At 39.0% G+C, this 17,641-nt stretch overlaps 1 protein-coding gene across 2 annotated transcripts in view; it reads left to right on the plus strand.

The window, feature by feature from the left end:
• NKAIN3 (sodium/potassium transporting ATPase interacting 3) overlaps nt 1–17,641 on the plus strand; it is a 551,158-nt gene that overhangs the window by 254,103 nt on the left and 279,414 nt on the right. For both annotated transcript variants that reach the window (XM_037058618.1, XM_037058619.1), the window contains exons 2-3: nt 5,376–5,513; nt 13,570–13,650. In XM_037058618.1, the coding sequence (XP_036914513.1) occupies nt 5,376–5,513; nt 13,570–13,650 (219 nt within the window). The remainder of the gene's footprint in view (nt 1–5,375; nt 5,514–13,569; nt 13,651–17,641) is intronic.

The raw sequence follows: 17,641 nt of genomic DNA on the forward strand, positions 1-17,641 counted from the left end.
ATAAATGCCCTTCACATGCCTTCTTTTGGCTTGTCCATCACCCTCCATAAATCTTTCCATTTGCGGTATAGTATCTGTTCATCTTTTAATGGGACAGTTTCTGTGATATGTTACCTATTAGCTTAATTCTTCAAAGTGTAGTCTAGCAGCTCAACATGTAGCCGTTTTCTGATGTTCAGTACTATCTACCTGAGTGAGTAATCTGTACCTTCCTTATTGAATTGCAAGATAAGAAATGCCCACCTAACTTCCCTGGGATAGAGAGACTCAAAATGTATACACAGAATTTAAGAAGTCTTTTCCAGTGTTCTGGGGACAATCATTTCACATAGGAAAGCTAATTCAAAGAAGACCTTAGATAATCACACTTGGCACTGAGGAAAATATTTTTCATCTCAGCACTCAGGGCACTACCTCACCTAGCTGCGTGCGCACTGGAGGCCGTTCAGGCCACTGGAGGTGGTACTACAAACCAAGCAACAGAAAAAGGAGGTGTGTTAAACTTGATTTGACTTTATTCGTCTCACTAAATGATCAGTTTCTGATTTCGTTGGAATAGCCTTTGCTATCTAACCCCTACCCAAAATAATACAAAACCATTCAGAGACTATGGTTTGCAGAAACTCTATTACTGTCGCTGTTGGATGATTCAAATCATGACCAGCCTATGGTCTGGAGTTCCTGGATATGTCCAAGTTTGTGTATATCCTGATGTCTGGTCACCTGTCTCTGGATACATAGTAACTGCTCTAAAATAGCACCTGCTTTAAGAGAGTGGTAAACCAGCAGCTGGCTGGTGTGGCTCAGTGGATTGAGTGCCGACCTGCAAACCACGGGGTTGCTGGTTTCATTCCCAGTCAGGGCACAAGTCTGAGTTGGAGGCCAGGTCTCCAGTAGGGGGCGCATGAGAGGCAAACACACATGATGTTTCTCTCTCTCCCTTCCTTCCCCTCTGTCTAAAACTAAAATAAATAAAATATTTTTTAAAAAAGAGAGTGGCAAATTTCCAGGTTACCAGGACTCAATCTCGCCTCTCTGTGAAGTAGGATAATGATACAAATGCCAATGGCCCTTTTTTATCAGAGCCATAAAAAATATTCAAAAATTGCAGCTTAACACTTAAGATCATAATTTGGCCAAGGCCAGATCCATGAACACAGAAGTTGGGCATCATCAACCTTAAGCATGAAACGTCTGTGGGGAACTGAGAGCTATGGGATTTTAGGGCAAAGGAACCATGGCTGGTGGTGGTGGAGCTAAAGGCTGCATGGCCTTCCCGGACATAAAGAATCCCACTTATAACCCCAAACCTGCTTGACATGGCCCAGGATGTATGAACTTGGCTAACAGGAATATTAATTAGAGCTTTTAAATTCCCACTTTAAGAAAAGATTTGAATCTTTATGGATATAAAATATTCAATCTCATGAAATCCCAGACTGCTAGTTATACAGATGAAGGTGTCAGTCACACAATGTGCTTTAATTTTCCAGTCTTTTCAGAAACTATCATTTGATCAAGTGCTTTCTTATGATTGTGCCAACACAAGTAACCCTGTTTCGATTTTTTCTAGTGCCTCGGCCTCTAGTGAGCAGGGGGAGAGTCCAAGAGTCAGAAAGAAAGGCAGCTCATCGTCCTGTGAAGTTGAATCTCCAAAGGCACTCACGCACTCCTTAAGAATGAGCACTTGCCCAGCTTTTGGGGGCGGGCAGGGGGCACAGGAGCTTATCATAGACACAGTCTAGATAGATGCTCAGGAAAATTTTGGTCAACTGGAGTTTTCACAGCTCTTTAACTACTGCAAATTAATTGCCACAAATATCAATAATTATAAGCAAGTGTGCAAAAAAAACATGTGAAACATTAACCATAATATATGGATCAGTAAGAAAACTACTGTTTTGAAGGTGTTTCTATTTGTTTGTTTCTATACTCTTTGGGCCTGAAATAAACAAGCAGGGATACTTCTTGAGTTATTGGGAGTATGTGTGGTTAATGTGAGGTGTGGTTAAGATTCATAGATTTGGAGGAATGTTTCACCTTGGAGCCTGATAAAAGGACATGCTTGACCCCCAAATAAGAATTGTTGAAACTCATCCTTTTCCCCTTGCCATGTAGCGACAGAATTTAGGCACAAAACATTCAGCCTCTCCCAACCTGTGTTATAAACATTGTACTTTACATGGTCAATGATACTTTATATTTTGTTCCATAGCTGTAATGAAGACTGCCAAGCTTTCTACACTTTGATTATGAAAGTTACAATCCATAAGCAACATTTACATCATAACAAGTGTGTCATACTGGGTTTGGTCTCCATTCAGGTCACATACCTGGGTTGTGGTAATGCTTCTCTCCCCACCCCTCTCTTTCTCTCTCTATCTCTTACATTCCCTTCTTCCCTCCCTCCCTCTCCCCCCAACCTCTCTCTCCCCAATAAACATATCCTTGGGTGAGGATTTTTTAAAAAAGAAACGATTTTATTGTTCTTTACATCACTGCTTCCTATTTGAAACTGGTGACTGGTTGGTTTTCCTTTCTCTGGGATGTCTCGTTACCTTTATAATTTCTTGATTTTTCTACTTTTATTTAAACTTCAAGTTCTGCAGATGTCTCATCCATTCTCTTCTCTGCTACAGCCTCTCTGCAGCTTCCCTCTTTGGGCCCCTCGCCTTCCACTCTGGCCCGGATGGTTGCTTTCCTTTTAGGCTACAGTCCATGTGTGGCCGCTTCCCCTCACTGCTCTCCTTCCTCGGAACCACTGTTTTCCAGAGAGCATATTCAATTGTGTGTGGGTAAATGTACAGTAATAAGCTCTCACAACACACACAAAACCCTGATTTTTAGCCTTTCCCAATGTTCATGTTGTAGATATTCCCATAATTGCCCATGTCAAGTTCCCAGCTTGAGGTCACTGACCTTGGAGTTAGGAAAAGATACATCTGATCCACGTCCCCAGGCCTGTGCCAGCAGCGTCAGCACACCATTGGTGAGAACCATTTTGACAGAGAGATTTCTAAGATATATTCATATTTCTCCTGAGTTAACAAAGCAATCAGAGTATCATTTAATTTCATTTAGTGGCTCTGGGTCATTATCGTTAATGTCAGGCTCTGAGGTGAAAAGTGATGTCTCAAGAGAATGACACATAGAGAGAAGATATTTGCTTATAAACTAAATGTCTAAAGAGCTTAACATAACATTTAGATGAAAAAATTAAGTAAAAATTGCAGTGGCATTTTATTTTTTGAAAGACTTTTTGATGTCATTAGTGGACTTTTAAAAATACACTACTCAGCCATGGCTAGGTGGCTCCGTTGGTTAGAGAGTTGTCCCACCCACCAAAAAGTGTAGGTTCGATCCTCAGTCGGGGCACGTAACTTGGTTGTAGGTTCAACCACTGTCAAGGTACCTGACGCAACCAATCTATGTTTCTCTATTACATTGATCTCTCTCTCTGTCTCTCTGTCTGTCTGTCTCTCTCTCTCTCTCTCTCCTTCCTCTTTTTCTGAAATCAATAAACATATCCTTAGGTGAAGGTTTTAAAATAATAATACAATACAATACTCAAACTAGTGTTCACATGTACAGTTATTGTAGCTGCCTCTCGCCCGGTCTGGTATGGTTCTGGCTGGTATGATCCCCCATTTGATTTTCCTGATGGTCTTGTGTTTGTGCCCTCCTTTCAAGCCACAATAGGTCCATTTTTAAGTTATCAGAGAAAAAACATTAATTAATAGAGACATACAGTGCCTTCAGTAAGGAATATGGATTTTCTGATAATTGCTGTTAATGTGGCTTATATTCATCAGGCATGCTTTCTTTAATATCATAAAAGAGAATGCTATCTGTAATTTTTCTGACCAAAAAAAATGAGTTTTTCTTTGTTTGAAAAGTTCACTTTAAAGGTTTCTGTGAGGTGCGACAACTTTAAAATAGGTTGCTTCCCAAAATAAATTGCCTGCAGTTGCTTCTGCGTCCTAGGGAAAGATCCCTGGGACCAAATTGGAGTCCCAAGCAGAGACGGACAGGATTGGAACCGCAGTGGGCGCTCCTTATCGTGCTCTGATTATTTCTTTTTGGCCATTCCTGTGTGTCTCCCCTCCCACCTGTGAGTGCGGGGTGGCGACAAATCACTTGACGATCAGGAAATATCCATGAAATGAATGTGGTTCCGGTTGGTTGTCTGTAGCATTTGCTCTTCTCTCGTCCACAGCTTACTGAAGGTGAATCTTAACCACGGTAGATTTGCTTACTGGATGGTGGACGTGTCTTTATGTCCAAGGAAATTAAAGCTATTCAGGCATATATTTGCCACCTAACTAGAAAAATACCTAGGGTACCATTTTCATTTCAAATCTGCAGTTTCTAGGGCCATAAGTATGGCTAATGGTTGGATCATTTTATTAGAATTACTATTATATCAAAGTAAATCTAGAAAGATGCTTGAAATGTGTGAGATTAGTGTCCAAATACAGCAGGTGGAATCATAAATTTTTTAGATATAGAATACAATAAATATTATGTGTACATGACAATGGCATTGTTGGTGTTCACTGGACTATACAAAATTCATCTCTCTTCCATCGTAAGTGCTTTCCCTGTGTATATTAAATACACTTTGGAACTATTTAAAAATGTAGTTTGTATCATGCAAATACAATAAACTATGGCATATCTAAAATTGCTGTGGCTCCATAATATTTATTTGGATATTCAAGAATGATGATTCTACCTAACCTAAGATGGATTTTCATGAAGGTATATAATCTCAAAAAATATGATTCAAAGGGATTCTTTAGTTTTTCATGATGCCATTGAGCTCAGAGGAACTCAATAAAATAAGCTTCATTTTAAAAAAGTAGTTGGTCATGTCATTATCATCAGTGAGAGCCCAATGAGAGGAAAATAAACAAAACAGAATATTTGGTCATTTATGTTTCAAGAGGAAGGCAGGGGTGGTAGGAGGGTTGTTTTTTTAAAATAATACTCATTTTAGCATCGCCAGTCTGGGGTTATTGTTCAAAATATGTTATACTAAGCCAACCATTTTACTAAAACTTATGATGGATTACTATCATAAAATATCTGTCTAGATTTTTCTACTGCAGAAAATGATTTAAGGAGTATAGCTCTCCAGGTAGGTTTAAAACCTACTGATACTTGAAGTCATAATGCTCAAAGTTATCTTAGTAAGTTTTCTGAGAAAAGCTATATAAAACAGTACATGAAATAGGTATCACAACTCTAGTAATAATGCTGTCCGTTACTGTGAAGAAGAACACGCAGACTTCTCTAACTGTGAAATGAAGATGACAATGGAATGATTATGCTTGGGTGAGGTGCTCATGGGCTCTCCTTGCTTTGTTTTTTAGCTTTCGGCATTGGAGAGACAGATCTTTGACTTCCTTGGTTTCCAGTGGGCGCCTATTCTTGGAAATTTTCTACATATAATAGTGGTCATACTGGGTTTGTTCGGGACAATTCAGTACAGACCCCGATACATCGTGGTGGTAAGTCTTATTTTTACCATGTCTGTTCATATAAACACTACAAAATTACTGTAAGGAGATGAATAATTGAAGTTGCTCCCTCAGCAATGACACAGGGTTGCCGTTGTAGCCATCACAGACTGAATTCTGTTAGGAGTCAATTACCTGTGGACAGGGTGACAGTGAATATTTACAAAGACAGCAAAGTGACATGTCTGTAAATATGAGACTCACAGTGCTAAGTTCAAGTCTCACAAGGAACTGTTTTTACATTTAAAGTGGAGTTTGGGTAGATAGAATAAAAGGTCTGTTAAGGTCTTGATGTTACGACAAGATGTAAATATACATTAGCTGTCATTTAAATTGACATGTAACACTCTACAAAGCTAACCTACCTAACCATAACTGTTTGTTAACTGAAAACAATAATGTGATATAATCGTAATTGATTTAGGACACTACCAATGCATGTATTAAAGGTTATTCAGTACTTGCCTCTACTATATTTTATATAGTGTGTTACTGAACACTTCCCATTTTGTTCAAAGAAATTTGGAACGTGAATCCACACAGCAAACTACATCACACAGGGTCAGCACCCCCCTCCTTTGGGGGACAACTGGACAAGGTGTATTTGGTGAGCCAAGTCAAGTGGAAGTTCTCCACAGTAATTAGTTTTCTATGAAAAGAAGGCAATATTTTAGGCTGCATGTATAAGAAGGTTGTGAGAAATAACAAGCATAGATAAATAATTGTAAATAGAAATGGCATGCTCTAAAATGCTCACTGAGCCTGAATTAATATACAGCATTCAGTAGAATTATGCAATATTTTCTTGTAATACAGTAGTAATATTGTCTCATGAGAAGAAAGCCTAGACTTTAAAGTATGCCATCTTTCCATTTTGATTTAATTCACTCACATCTATAGAAAAGAATAATGTTAGAAAGTTTCCCATAAATGCATTATTTCTCTAATTTGAATCTCAAAATTGGCCCTTTCATACCTTTCATCATGTCCCAAAGTGAAGAAGGTCGGTGGCCCCCAGCACAGACTTCACACTCAGAATAGCTGCCCAGGGGCTCTGACTGACGTCACTCCGCCAGCGGAGCCCAGTGTTCTTGTTCTCCATTTCTCCTCTGAGCCTCTGCTAAGCCGTGGCATAACATACTACAAAGGTGTCTCATGGAATTGGACTTGCGGTACAAGATGCTTTATATACATAATATCAAATATTGTTGGATTTTATGTTCTAGTCTGTTGCAGTGAACACAGAGCACTCTTATTTAGTGTGAACCTTTTATTTTATGATGTTGGTGTTCTGCTGGAGCACAGAATGCCAGAGGGCTGTGAAGCCAGTGGCTTCTATGGGATGAAATTTTTGGTATACATTAATGACATTAACTAGTCCGAATGCTCTCCCCTCTAAACCTTATTTCTTCCTGCTCTTCACACAACTATCTATGCTGAGGCATCTGCATTCTCTCTCCTGTACTTCTTGCTTGCAGTCAGCCATCCTCCCTTCCAATGGGTCCTTTGCTCTTTTCCTGAACCACTGGCTTAAAAGCCGTCACGAACTCTCAGCAGGATAAATATAAGGACAATCTCGGTTGACCAAACTGACCAAACTCAGGTCTCACAATCAGCTTTCCCTTCTTTCATTCCTTTCTTCTCCCCTTCCACTCACCCTTCTTCTCTTGTTTCTTTCTTGACTTCGCTCCTTCCTCTGTATTTATGTATTCATTTAAACCTTGTGGGTTGAGCTTCTGCTGTGTACTTGGCATTGTTTTAGGTGCAGGGCACATTGGTGAGCAAACACAAACATTACTATTCTGTCCTGGGTACCTACAGTCTGGTGAGGAGAAGCGGGCCTTTATGAAGTAATCATCCACAAAATGGTTATACTGTAACCATGACAAGGAGCACACATGCCATGAGGTGTGTAACGTGGACGTCCATCTGATCCTGCAGCAGTGAATGCAGAGCAGAGGACTACAGTGTGAGTTTAAGTTCACCAGGAAAGAGGGACTGGAGGGGTTCTGGGCAGCAAGCACTATAAGGCACATAGTAGGATGTCAGTAGCACTAGTTCCCATCCACTCACTAAGCATTTATTGAGAACCTACAGGACTGTGACAGGGTTGAACAAACAGAAAAGGATGTAAATTCCAGGGTCCCTGCGCTCCAGGAGCTCACTAAGTAAGGTGTGCGGAGGCACAGGGTGCAGGGTCTCTGGAGGATGAGAACAGTGATGAGGCAGAGGCCTGGGGAGAGCGTGCGCCAGCCTCAGAGACGTGAAAGGACGGCGAGTTTCTGCCCTTAGCATCCGGGACCCCTCATTTCTACCTGCTCTGCAGCCTCTCACATGTGTAGCTGGGCCTGGTGTTCACGCCCAGTTCTAGCAACCTCTTCTCCTTCGCATGCACGCTTCTTTCCACACGCTACCTCCTGCTGCCACTCAGAGTGAGGTGTGCTTTCCTCAGACCACATGCTGTTGTTTGCCTTCTCTGCACACCCCTGGGACACCTTGTGCTCCTTACCTACTTAGGAAGTGGGGAATCATTTTCAACGGAATGGTCACCCCTTAAAAGCCTTACCTGATCACCCCTGTCTGGGGTGATAAGTGCCACTTCTTCTCTGCTCTCTTAGATTTTAGACTCTTTCTCTCCCACCTCTCTACACCACAGGTGCCAAACACAAGGCCCCAGGGCCAAATCCGGCCCTCCACCTTGTTTTATCTGGCCTGGCACCCTGTTTCTACCCAGCAGCAGCCCCGAGCTCCTTGCTCCTAGTTAAGGAGTAGTTACGTTTATACAGCCCTAAAATTATATTTGCTCCTTTGAAGGCAACCTGCAAAGCTGATGTAGCCCCCAGTGAAAATGAGTTGGACTCCCCTCTTCTATACAGTCACCGTCCTTGCCTCCGGCCCACCTCACCCCTTTCAACAGGGTTCTCCTCCCAAGCAGACCAGGAATATCCCTTGCTGTGTTCCAGGTCTATCCCAGTGTGCTCAATACTTGACTGAACAAATAATAAGTGAATTAGATGTTACTGGATGAAGTGGTTTTGCAGGATGAATAGGAAGCAATTTCTAATTCAAGAACATGTCTGAGTTCAACAAGAAAACTTGGCCTTACTGCCTTGCTCATCTCAATCTGACTTGAGGAGTCACATGAAAAAATAGTGTGCGCTACTCTGCCGGCACCTACGTCAATCAACTTATTTTTCCCCAAGCATTATAATATCTTGGACTCCTGCCACTGTAATTAAGGAGGTCTCACAGCACAGGCTATCAAAAAATGTTGCCCAAATCACAAAAGGAGAGAGTAATAATTCCCCTTGGATACTGTCACTGCTAAAAAGGTATAATTTTCTATTTTTACATGTATTTTTTAGAACATAAAACACCTTTGTCATATAGCACTCTTTTACTGATTAACATGCATTTGAAGCTACGGCGTCAGGTGGCATATACACATTAGGGAACACCAGGTGTGGTGGAAGCACCTGAATGCACCTTTGTGTTTCTTTAGCTAGAGCCAAAATGGAGCAGAGTGTGGGCTGTGAAGTCCTATTCGGCCGTCACAAATTACTGCTCTATAATCAGCTGTTCACTCCTGTTTACTCCTATGTCAGATGTTCAACCATCTTACTTATGAATTCCAAAAGGACACTGTGCTCTAGAATTATTTAAGTCATTATTATTTCCTGGGCAAAAAGCTAATTTCATCAAGCAGTTTTCAATTAATTTAAAGGTAGAAACATTAGCTAATATAACATATTTTAAAGAAAGATTAACTTCAAAGTTAAAAGTAACTCAAAATTGCCTTTAAAATAAAAAAAAAAGCCACGTAAATTTTCTAGGCCCAGAGTTTAGTCATTTGGGCATATATGCCAATGCTCACGTACAAAGGACAGCCACTTGCTTTAAATTTAAATAGTTCTATAGGAAAATTTCCCTGCTATGTCATTTGTCATTATACATCTCCTTCCTGGGCCACTGCCCAATATGGCAGTTAGGAGTGTTAGCTTTCCATTTTGTTGGTGCCAGATTTAAATCCTCCCCCAGCAGTTATTGCTGTGAACACTTAGGATATTTATTTGCTTTCTTTGTACCGTAGTTAATTTGTAAAAACCTGATTCATAGTTGTTTTTAAGAATTATAATGTTCGTGACTTGCTTAGTATAACCTAACAGAGATAGTGCTTAATAAATAATTGAGCTGTGTAAGGCCTTCTTTTTTTCTAACTTATTGTACATAACATTTTATCTGATTGACACACCTATGGATGAATGAATGAATGAATGATTGAGTGGACTTTCCAGCCATTGGAAAGCAAACAAGGTTAGGAAGTAAAAACAAATCATGTTACAGACTAATTGCTCGATGACAGAGAAACAGACTGCAAGACTTCTGAAGTTCATTTCAATTAAAAAATGCTGAAATATCTTCATAAACCTGGAAAGTAGTTCCAAAACCACATAGATCACATGAACTTTTAAAAATTTATTTAATTATTTTTCAAGTACAGTTTTCTGTCTGTTACTCCCATCCCTTCCCACCCCCGTGCTCCCCCCTCCCATTTCCACCCTTCTCAGTTGTTGTCCATGTATCCTTTATATTTGTTCCTCTAAATCCCTCCCCTGTTTCCCCTGAAATTCCCTCCCCTCTCCCCTCTGGTCACTGTCAGCCTGTTCTCTGTTTCAGTGTCTCTGGTTCTATTTTGCTTGCTTGTTTGTTTTGTTGTTTAGCTTCCTGTTAAAGGTGAGATCATATGGTATTTGTCCTTCAACACCTGGCTTATTTCACTCAGCATAATGCTTTCCAGTTCCATCCATGCTGTTTTAAAAAAATCTTTAGTCTTTGCCTATGTGAATTAGGATTTAAAATATGTGTACTTTACTTACAGTAGGATAAATAGGTAGATAGATGATAGATAAGTATAGAGTGGCTTTGTTTTTGTTTTTGTTTTATCTTTTCTATTGGGAAGTTAGGTTTTCTATACTGTAAATATATTTATCTAGATATGTGAACATGAAGATATGCTCCATGATAATTAAAGAGCATTAAAAATGGAGTTTTATTTCTTTATTCTTCTTCTTTCAATTGAATTATAAATAAAATAACCCACATCAAAAAAGAATGCATAGCCCTGGCTGCTGTGGCTCAGTGGATTGAGCACCAGCCTGCAAACCACAGGGTCACCGGTTCAATTCCCGGTCAGGGCACATGCCTGGGTTGCAGGCCAGGTTCCCAGTAGGGGGCACATAAGAGGCAACCACACATTGGTTTCTCTCCCTCTCTTACTCCCTCCCTTCCCCTCTCTAAGAATAAATAAATAAATTCTTTTTAAAAAAAGAATGTCCTTGATAAAAACATAAGAATTATTTTTTTAAAAAGAATACATATGTTGTCCTAAGAGTTCTTGCCTAAGTAAAACTATTTATGGGCATATTTGTGTTGCTAGAGATTTCTTTCCCTTTGTTTCCATGTAAAGACTCGTGTCTTAGGTACACACTGAGGTATACAGTTTCCACCTCATTACAATCCAGGGGTTAATCACACAAATTATCTTTGTATGAGAAGAAAGAACTTACATTGCTTCTTTAAAAAATAATGTTCGTATCATACAAAGACATTAATCACAAAATGCAAAAGAAACCATCATTCCAAAAACATTGCCAGTTATAGAATACATACAAATGAAATAAATTTCTGGTAAACTGATAGTTCAGTGAATTGATTACTTGATAAATTGCAACATTAGGTGATCCATTAACTCTCAGACTAATCTACAGTCCTTTTCTTACGATTTTTTAAAATGAAATCACGCACTCCACAAGCGCCCAGGTCTGGCGTCAAACTGTTTGAGTTTCCGTCCCAACAGTGACACAAAGTTATAAAACAATCCCCTTTCCACCTCGGTTTTAGTGTGATGACTGAATACACTGATGTGTGTAACGTGCTCAGCACAGTACCAGGAACACAGAAAGCAGCATGGTAATCACTCTGGTGATTAACAATTTAGCAGCTGATGGTTGGAGCCTGTTCAGTCTGGGGATTTCACCGCTGAACGTTCAGAAGTGGCATCAGTAGTGCAGCTGGAGAGAGACCCTACACTTCAATCATTACACTTTGCTCTGATTTTTAAACAGATTCATTTTGTAATGCATTTGTGGTAACTACGAGTTGATTGGCATTCCGAAAAAATATACTTACGGGTTAGGTTTGTAGTCCTAAAAATTAAAAATTATATGGCTTTGCAATTAATTCAGCTTATCTCTTCCTTTTGTCTTGATTTAGTTTATGTCCTTTTCTTAACCTTTATTGGTGGTTTTTAAAAAATTACTTAGTGGTCTGCAATCTCTCTCATTCTAACATACTCATAATTAGATTGATTTAGAGTGAAAAACGTCAGCTACCAGAATCCATCGTATTAGCAACAGTTTTAACATTGCTATGGTTACTGTGACCTGGTCAGTTTGCAGAGTGTCCACTGCAGATATAGTTCAGCTATTTTCAACAGTCATGGGCATATGTTGTGGTTCAAACGTGTGTATTTCAATGCATTTGGCACATTTTTGAAATGTCCAAGGTCACTTATATTAAAAGGGACTAGTAACGGAAGATATCAACAGAGAATCAATGTATCGGTAAATACTAAAAATATATTCATTATAGCTTTGTATCAATATATTGTTTAACTTGTTTTCACTTTTTAACATACTTCCAGCTTCTCTGAATTTCCAGTGATTTTTGAGACCTTAACTCATTAACTTAATTGCATTATTTTAAAAAAATCAAAACTTGTCCAGAAAGAAAAAAGATATCAAATGTACCCAATTATAGAACTACACAACTACATGTGATTATTTTGAAAGCCTTTAGAAAATTATACATAACAGAAAGGCACAAAGTGTAAATTAAATTTTATAAATAACTAAAGGCTTCCAATAAGATTTCTAATAAGAACACGGCTATTTTGTACGGAATTTTAAATTTATAGTTATATTCTTTGACACAGCAAAGAATAAGCTAATGAAATTATTTCTATATTTATTTTAATTTGACAATAGTATGCGATGATTATAATCATGGATAAAAAGCAATCATGTAATTAGTATGCTCCTTTAAGAGATTAAGAATTCATAGATTTTTGCGGTAAAGTAAAAATAAATGAGTAAGCTGTTGTGTCTGGTCTGCTGATGATGTTCCCACGGTAAGTACCATGCTCAGCCATGTAAGCTGCCTTATGTGTCAGTTTTCTGGGGTCTCCGTAAAAATAACTGGATGAATTGAGCCCTCAGACCTTCTGCATTCATTCAAACTGACTAATACGCTTGAGGAAGGCACTTCTTAGTTCATACGACCTTAACAAAAGCAATGAGTCAGTAAGGCTGGCGTATTTAGAGTTTGCTGGATGTGATTGGAAGGGGTTTTCCCATTATTATTAAATGTGTTGTTTGTTTGCTCATTTTTATTCTTATGTATTATTTCTGTGCTTTTAAAAGATATTTTACACGATGATATTCCATTGCCAGAGTATATTAGAGGTACACATTTCAGTCTTAATAAAATAGTATAACAGGTGAAAGTGTGTTAATTTTACTCCACACAACACATCCATTTTCAAACATGATTCTTCTCGCTTAGGGATAGGGAAGGGATGGGTTTTGCCTGACATTCCCCCAAACTTGACAATTTAATATTATAACCAAAAATTAGATAGATAAAGAAATAGCCACCAAAATTCACATAACTGCATTCCCTGGAAAAGCTAATACTCAGAAAACAAAAATCAAGTCAGTGGTGAATGTAACCTGTATCTGCAAGTGAGCAAAACCCTTTAAAAATAAATCTAGCTCTATTGGCATTTACTGAAAGCACTAGAAAGTATTGGATTTTTAATTTCTAGAGATCTTAGGGGACCTCACAAGGAGCTTTCTTCCCTGAGCATGCCCTGTTTCTTCCCAGAAGACAGACTTACTGACATTTTGTTATTGATTTATTTAGTATACATGCCTTTCATCTCCATATTTTTCTTCTTTTTTCCCCCACCCTCTTGCTCTCTCTCTAGTATACAGTATGGACTGCCCTCTGGGTCACCTGGAATGTGTTCATTATCTGCTTTTATTTGGAAGTAGGTGGGCTCTCTAAGGTAAGTTTATCATGCTTTTAAAATACGCTGTAGAAAGAGTACACTAATAAATAATTATTATGGCTGTGTATTATTATATACATAAGTGGAGTCATCTAAGTAACATTACAAATGGAATGCTAATAAAAAATGAGTCTGGATACCATTCAGAAAGGCATGATTTGGGAGGGTGGTAATGTAATGGAACTCCAAACCACTGGCTGGTGTTTAGTTTGTAGGCTGGAGTGAACCCCGTGTGTCCTCATGGCCACTGTAGAAAGGCCTAGTGGCATGATGTCCGCAGTACCCAATGTGAAGTTAAAGGATGAACTGAGAGAATAAATTAAGATATTAATGTAACAAATATGAAAAGCAAGTCTCTACCTTTGCTTCAATAATAATTCTAAAAAAAAGTGCTTGACAAAGAATGAAAACCGCAGATATTTAAGTGGAACCTATGTTTACTAACAACTAAGTACCTCAGTGTGGTGTTCCCTCCTTTGAAATCCTGACCAGAGAGAGGAGTTGTCTTAAAAATCACAACGCAAACATTATCGCCGCCTGTATGGGAGCAGTATCAGCAGACCTCAGTCTTCGCTACAGCTCTGCCCAACTGTCTTTCAATTCCCACCCAAACATAAAGCATCTCGGGTTAAGTTTCTAGTTTTGTTTCTTAAACATTTTTCTCACAAACCAGGGCAATTTTTACTTACAGAGACAGAAGAAAAGAAACTCAGCAGTTTAATCACAAAAGAATAAGAAAGCTGTAATTAATCTGTTAGATTTTTCTTATCAACTGTATTTGTGCTTATCCCTCTGTTATATGAGAGTCTCAAATGTTCTAAGTGACACAGTGGTCTTCTACTAGCATTTGTGGTTTTGAGCTTAGAAAATCTGCCGCGACCAACACAGATGTCTTCAGGATTGTTAGGCTCCGAGGAAGTCCATGTGGTAAGGAAGGATTTTTTTACCTAGCCAGCCAGCAAACATCCCTAACAGACTGTCCCCAGGAACTCCGCAGGAGGTTACCCTTTGCCCTAGATTGTAATAACTTTATAATTAGAACTTGTCATCATTTTCTCTTATTGGCAAATGTTCCAGGAACTCAAAATGACAGTTCTAATACTGAGTTCATACAAACTCCTAACTCTGTGTTTAATATTTATGCTATTAATCGCCTTTCACCACTAATTTCTAAGACAGAAAAAAATACTTAAATGAGTGCCCAGTTATCATCTGTAACATGCAGATTAGAAAGCAATTTTCAAATGCAAATCTTATGAATAATATAATTATGGAATAATAAGCATAGCATTTTTCGACACCTAGCGTTTTGTATCTTGTGATTGGGAGAGTCATTTTAAATCATGATTTATTTCACTGCATAGAAATTCTCTTTTATTTTCTTCCACATAAAGTGATTTAGAGTGAATTAGACAGAGGAGTTTTATTCTGTGGCATTGGCATCACAGTGTGTTGAAAGAAGGCTGAATTTGAAATCGTAAGTCTTGTTCAAATCTTGTCATTAGTGCTTATTAACTCTGGGCCCTTGGGCAAATCGCTTAACCCCGCGGAGTCTCTGTGAAATATAAGAACAGGACCAGCTTTGCCAATAGTGATAGTCAATATAATGGTTGGGTTTTTAGCATTATTTTAAGTGTATCTTACATGGTAACTCAGGTAAGCTTCCAAACAAGCCTGTGAAGTTATAAAAATGAATAATAATAATAATAATAATGGCATTCATTTGCTCCACACAAGTCTGATTTTCTTCCTCTGCTCCAAGTCTCTTTTTCAAACTGTTTTTCTGGTATCGATGTGCGTGTGAAGGGGTTTTCTTCTCATTCCCTTGGGTACAAAATTACAAAAAAATGTATGTAAGAGTGTTGATTGCTCATCTTATTATCCATTAAAATTCTATCAAGCAGTCAGTCAAGTATGCTAGGCATTAAAAGGTTAGACAACTCCAAAAGGAGCATCTTGAAGGTTCTCTGTTGGTCTCCCTCTACCTACCATATCAAAGGCTGGTGACATTTCCCTGGTTGGCCAGTGTAGCCTGAATTCCAGTCTGTAGGAAATCTATTCTGGAAAGCAGAGCCCAGTAAAGTGCCCCAGACAAACCCAAGCACCCCTGCTACTTGCCCAGGTTGGGCTCCATAAGAAATTCCTTGTCCATTTGTGCTGGTTCTTATACTAACTTTTGAGGGCTCTCTATTTCCTGTTAGTCCATGACGACATTTCTTGGAATTACCCACTTGAACATATTAATAGAAGCCTCCTTGATCCCTGATTTTGGCCCAAAATGTGTATTATAAAATAGTGAGTCTTTCTCCAAACACTGGATTCGAATTAATTTCCCCAACAACTCTGTGCACTTGGGTGTCGTTCCAATGACAGGCATTTCCAGACCAATCTTACTAACTGAAAGGATACATTCTTGTGGTCACAGACAGTCAAACATCGGGCCTGTCCCAGGGACCCTTGATCACAGCCTCCAAATGTTCCCTTTGTTGTTACCTTCCAGCCAGCTCTGCATTGTATGTCTGTTACTGTGATCTTGAGGGTACTGATTCATTTCCAGAACTTGAAGAAAAGGAATGTTTTAGAGGATGTGTACATGTATGGTGGGATCAGGAGGACTGTGGGTAGCTGCTAACCAAAGCTTACTTACACAACCTACTGGAGCCTCAGCTTCCTTTTCAGCAAAATGAGGAAAACCACAGCACTAATTTTACTGGATTGATGAAAGAATTAAATAATGCATAAAAGTGACTGAGGATCTTGGCACATTGTGAGGTTTCCGTATCTGGTGGTTCTCATAATTGCCACCAACATCATCATCTTGATTAATAATGAAAAAATTAACAGGCATCACAAGCTTCATCCTGAAATCCTTTGAGACCTATATTAATACGCAAGAGCTGTAAAAGGGAGTAATGCAGCACTGAGTGACTTGCTTAAAAAATAAGTAAGAGTCCCTTGTGATAGGACCTCAGATCTTCATATTGACTTCATGGCTGTAACACTGTTAATTAAATTCTTTCTTTCAACATGTAAATAGCCATTTTGAAATGCTTCTATAGCTAAATTTCCCTCGTGTCCCGACGGCTCTCCCCAGGAGAATTTGACGCATCTTTAGACGTCTCTAAGGCTGTTTTTCCTGCCACACTTTAAGATCAGCAAGGGCACAATTAATAAGTTATTGCTGTTTCCTTGGAAGTTGTGGGACTTGAAATCACTTTTTCCTCCCTAGGAATATGTTCAGAATGAAGATATATGAAAACTCAGCTCATTTGCTACATTTAAAGACATTGAAAAATGAGTTATATTGAGAACTCAAGTTGTACTTTCTCAGTTCCCAGGTCTTAGGCTGTTGTCTTATAGCATCTTTCTGATTACTCCAAATTGTAAAAAAACTTTAGACTCATATTTCTTCTAATGGATTTTTCTGGAAAGATGCATGGAACTTACACATTAGCGATCCTGGAGCATATTCAATGAGTCACATACACGCAGAATTCAGAATGTGTATGGCTATACATGAGCACAGCTGAGACACACAAAAAAAATGAATGTAAAGAAATCTTAGGGAATTTTATCTCACATTAATTGTGAGCTTTGATTCCAGTCTGTCCGACAACCAACAGGCAGGGGACGGGGCGGGGAGTGGACCAGCTTCACAGATGCTCCGCGCTCTGCCCACACTTTGCTTTCACCCACCAGGAAAACCTCCCTGCATTTGCCTCCCTGGGTCATGCTTCACCGACTGCATTTTTTCACAGTGACCTGATTTATGGGCATTATGACTCTTAAATAAAGTTACACTGGTTCCCAAAATGGCAGTAACAGTACTGCTCATCCCCTTGGGGCTCACATAGACACCACTGTTCACGAGGGTCCTCTTCTTTTGCCAGAATCTTCAGTTGGATAGTTTACCTGCACAGCCGCACAGGGTGAGATTCTTTGGCAAGGTTTATTCTTATTGTCTGGCCAAAATCATTCCTTTAAACTT

This window comes from Sturnira hondurensis, unplaced genomic scaffold (genome assembly GCF_014824575.4).
Source record: "Sturnira hondurensis isolate 20B ecotype Veracruz unplaced genomic scaffold, ASM1482457v3 Scaffold0010128, whole genome shotgun sequence".
In the NCBI taxonomy this organism is placed as follows: domain Eukaryota; kingdom Metazoa; phylum Chordata; class Mammalia; order Chiroptera; family Phyllostomidae; genus Sturnira; species Sturnira hondurensis.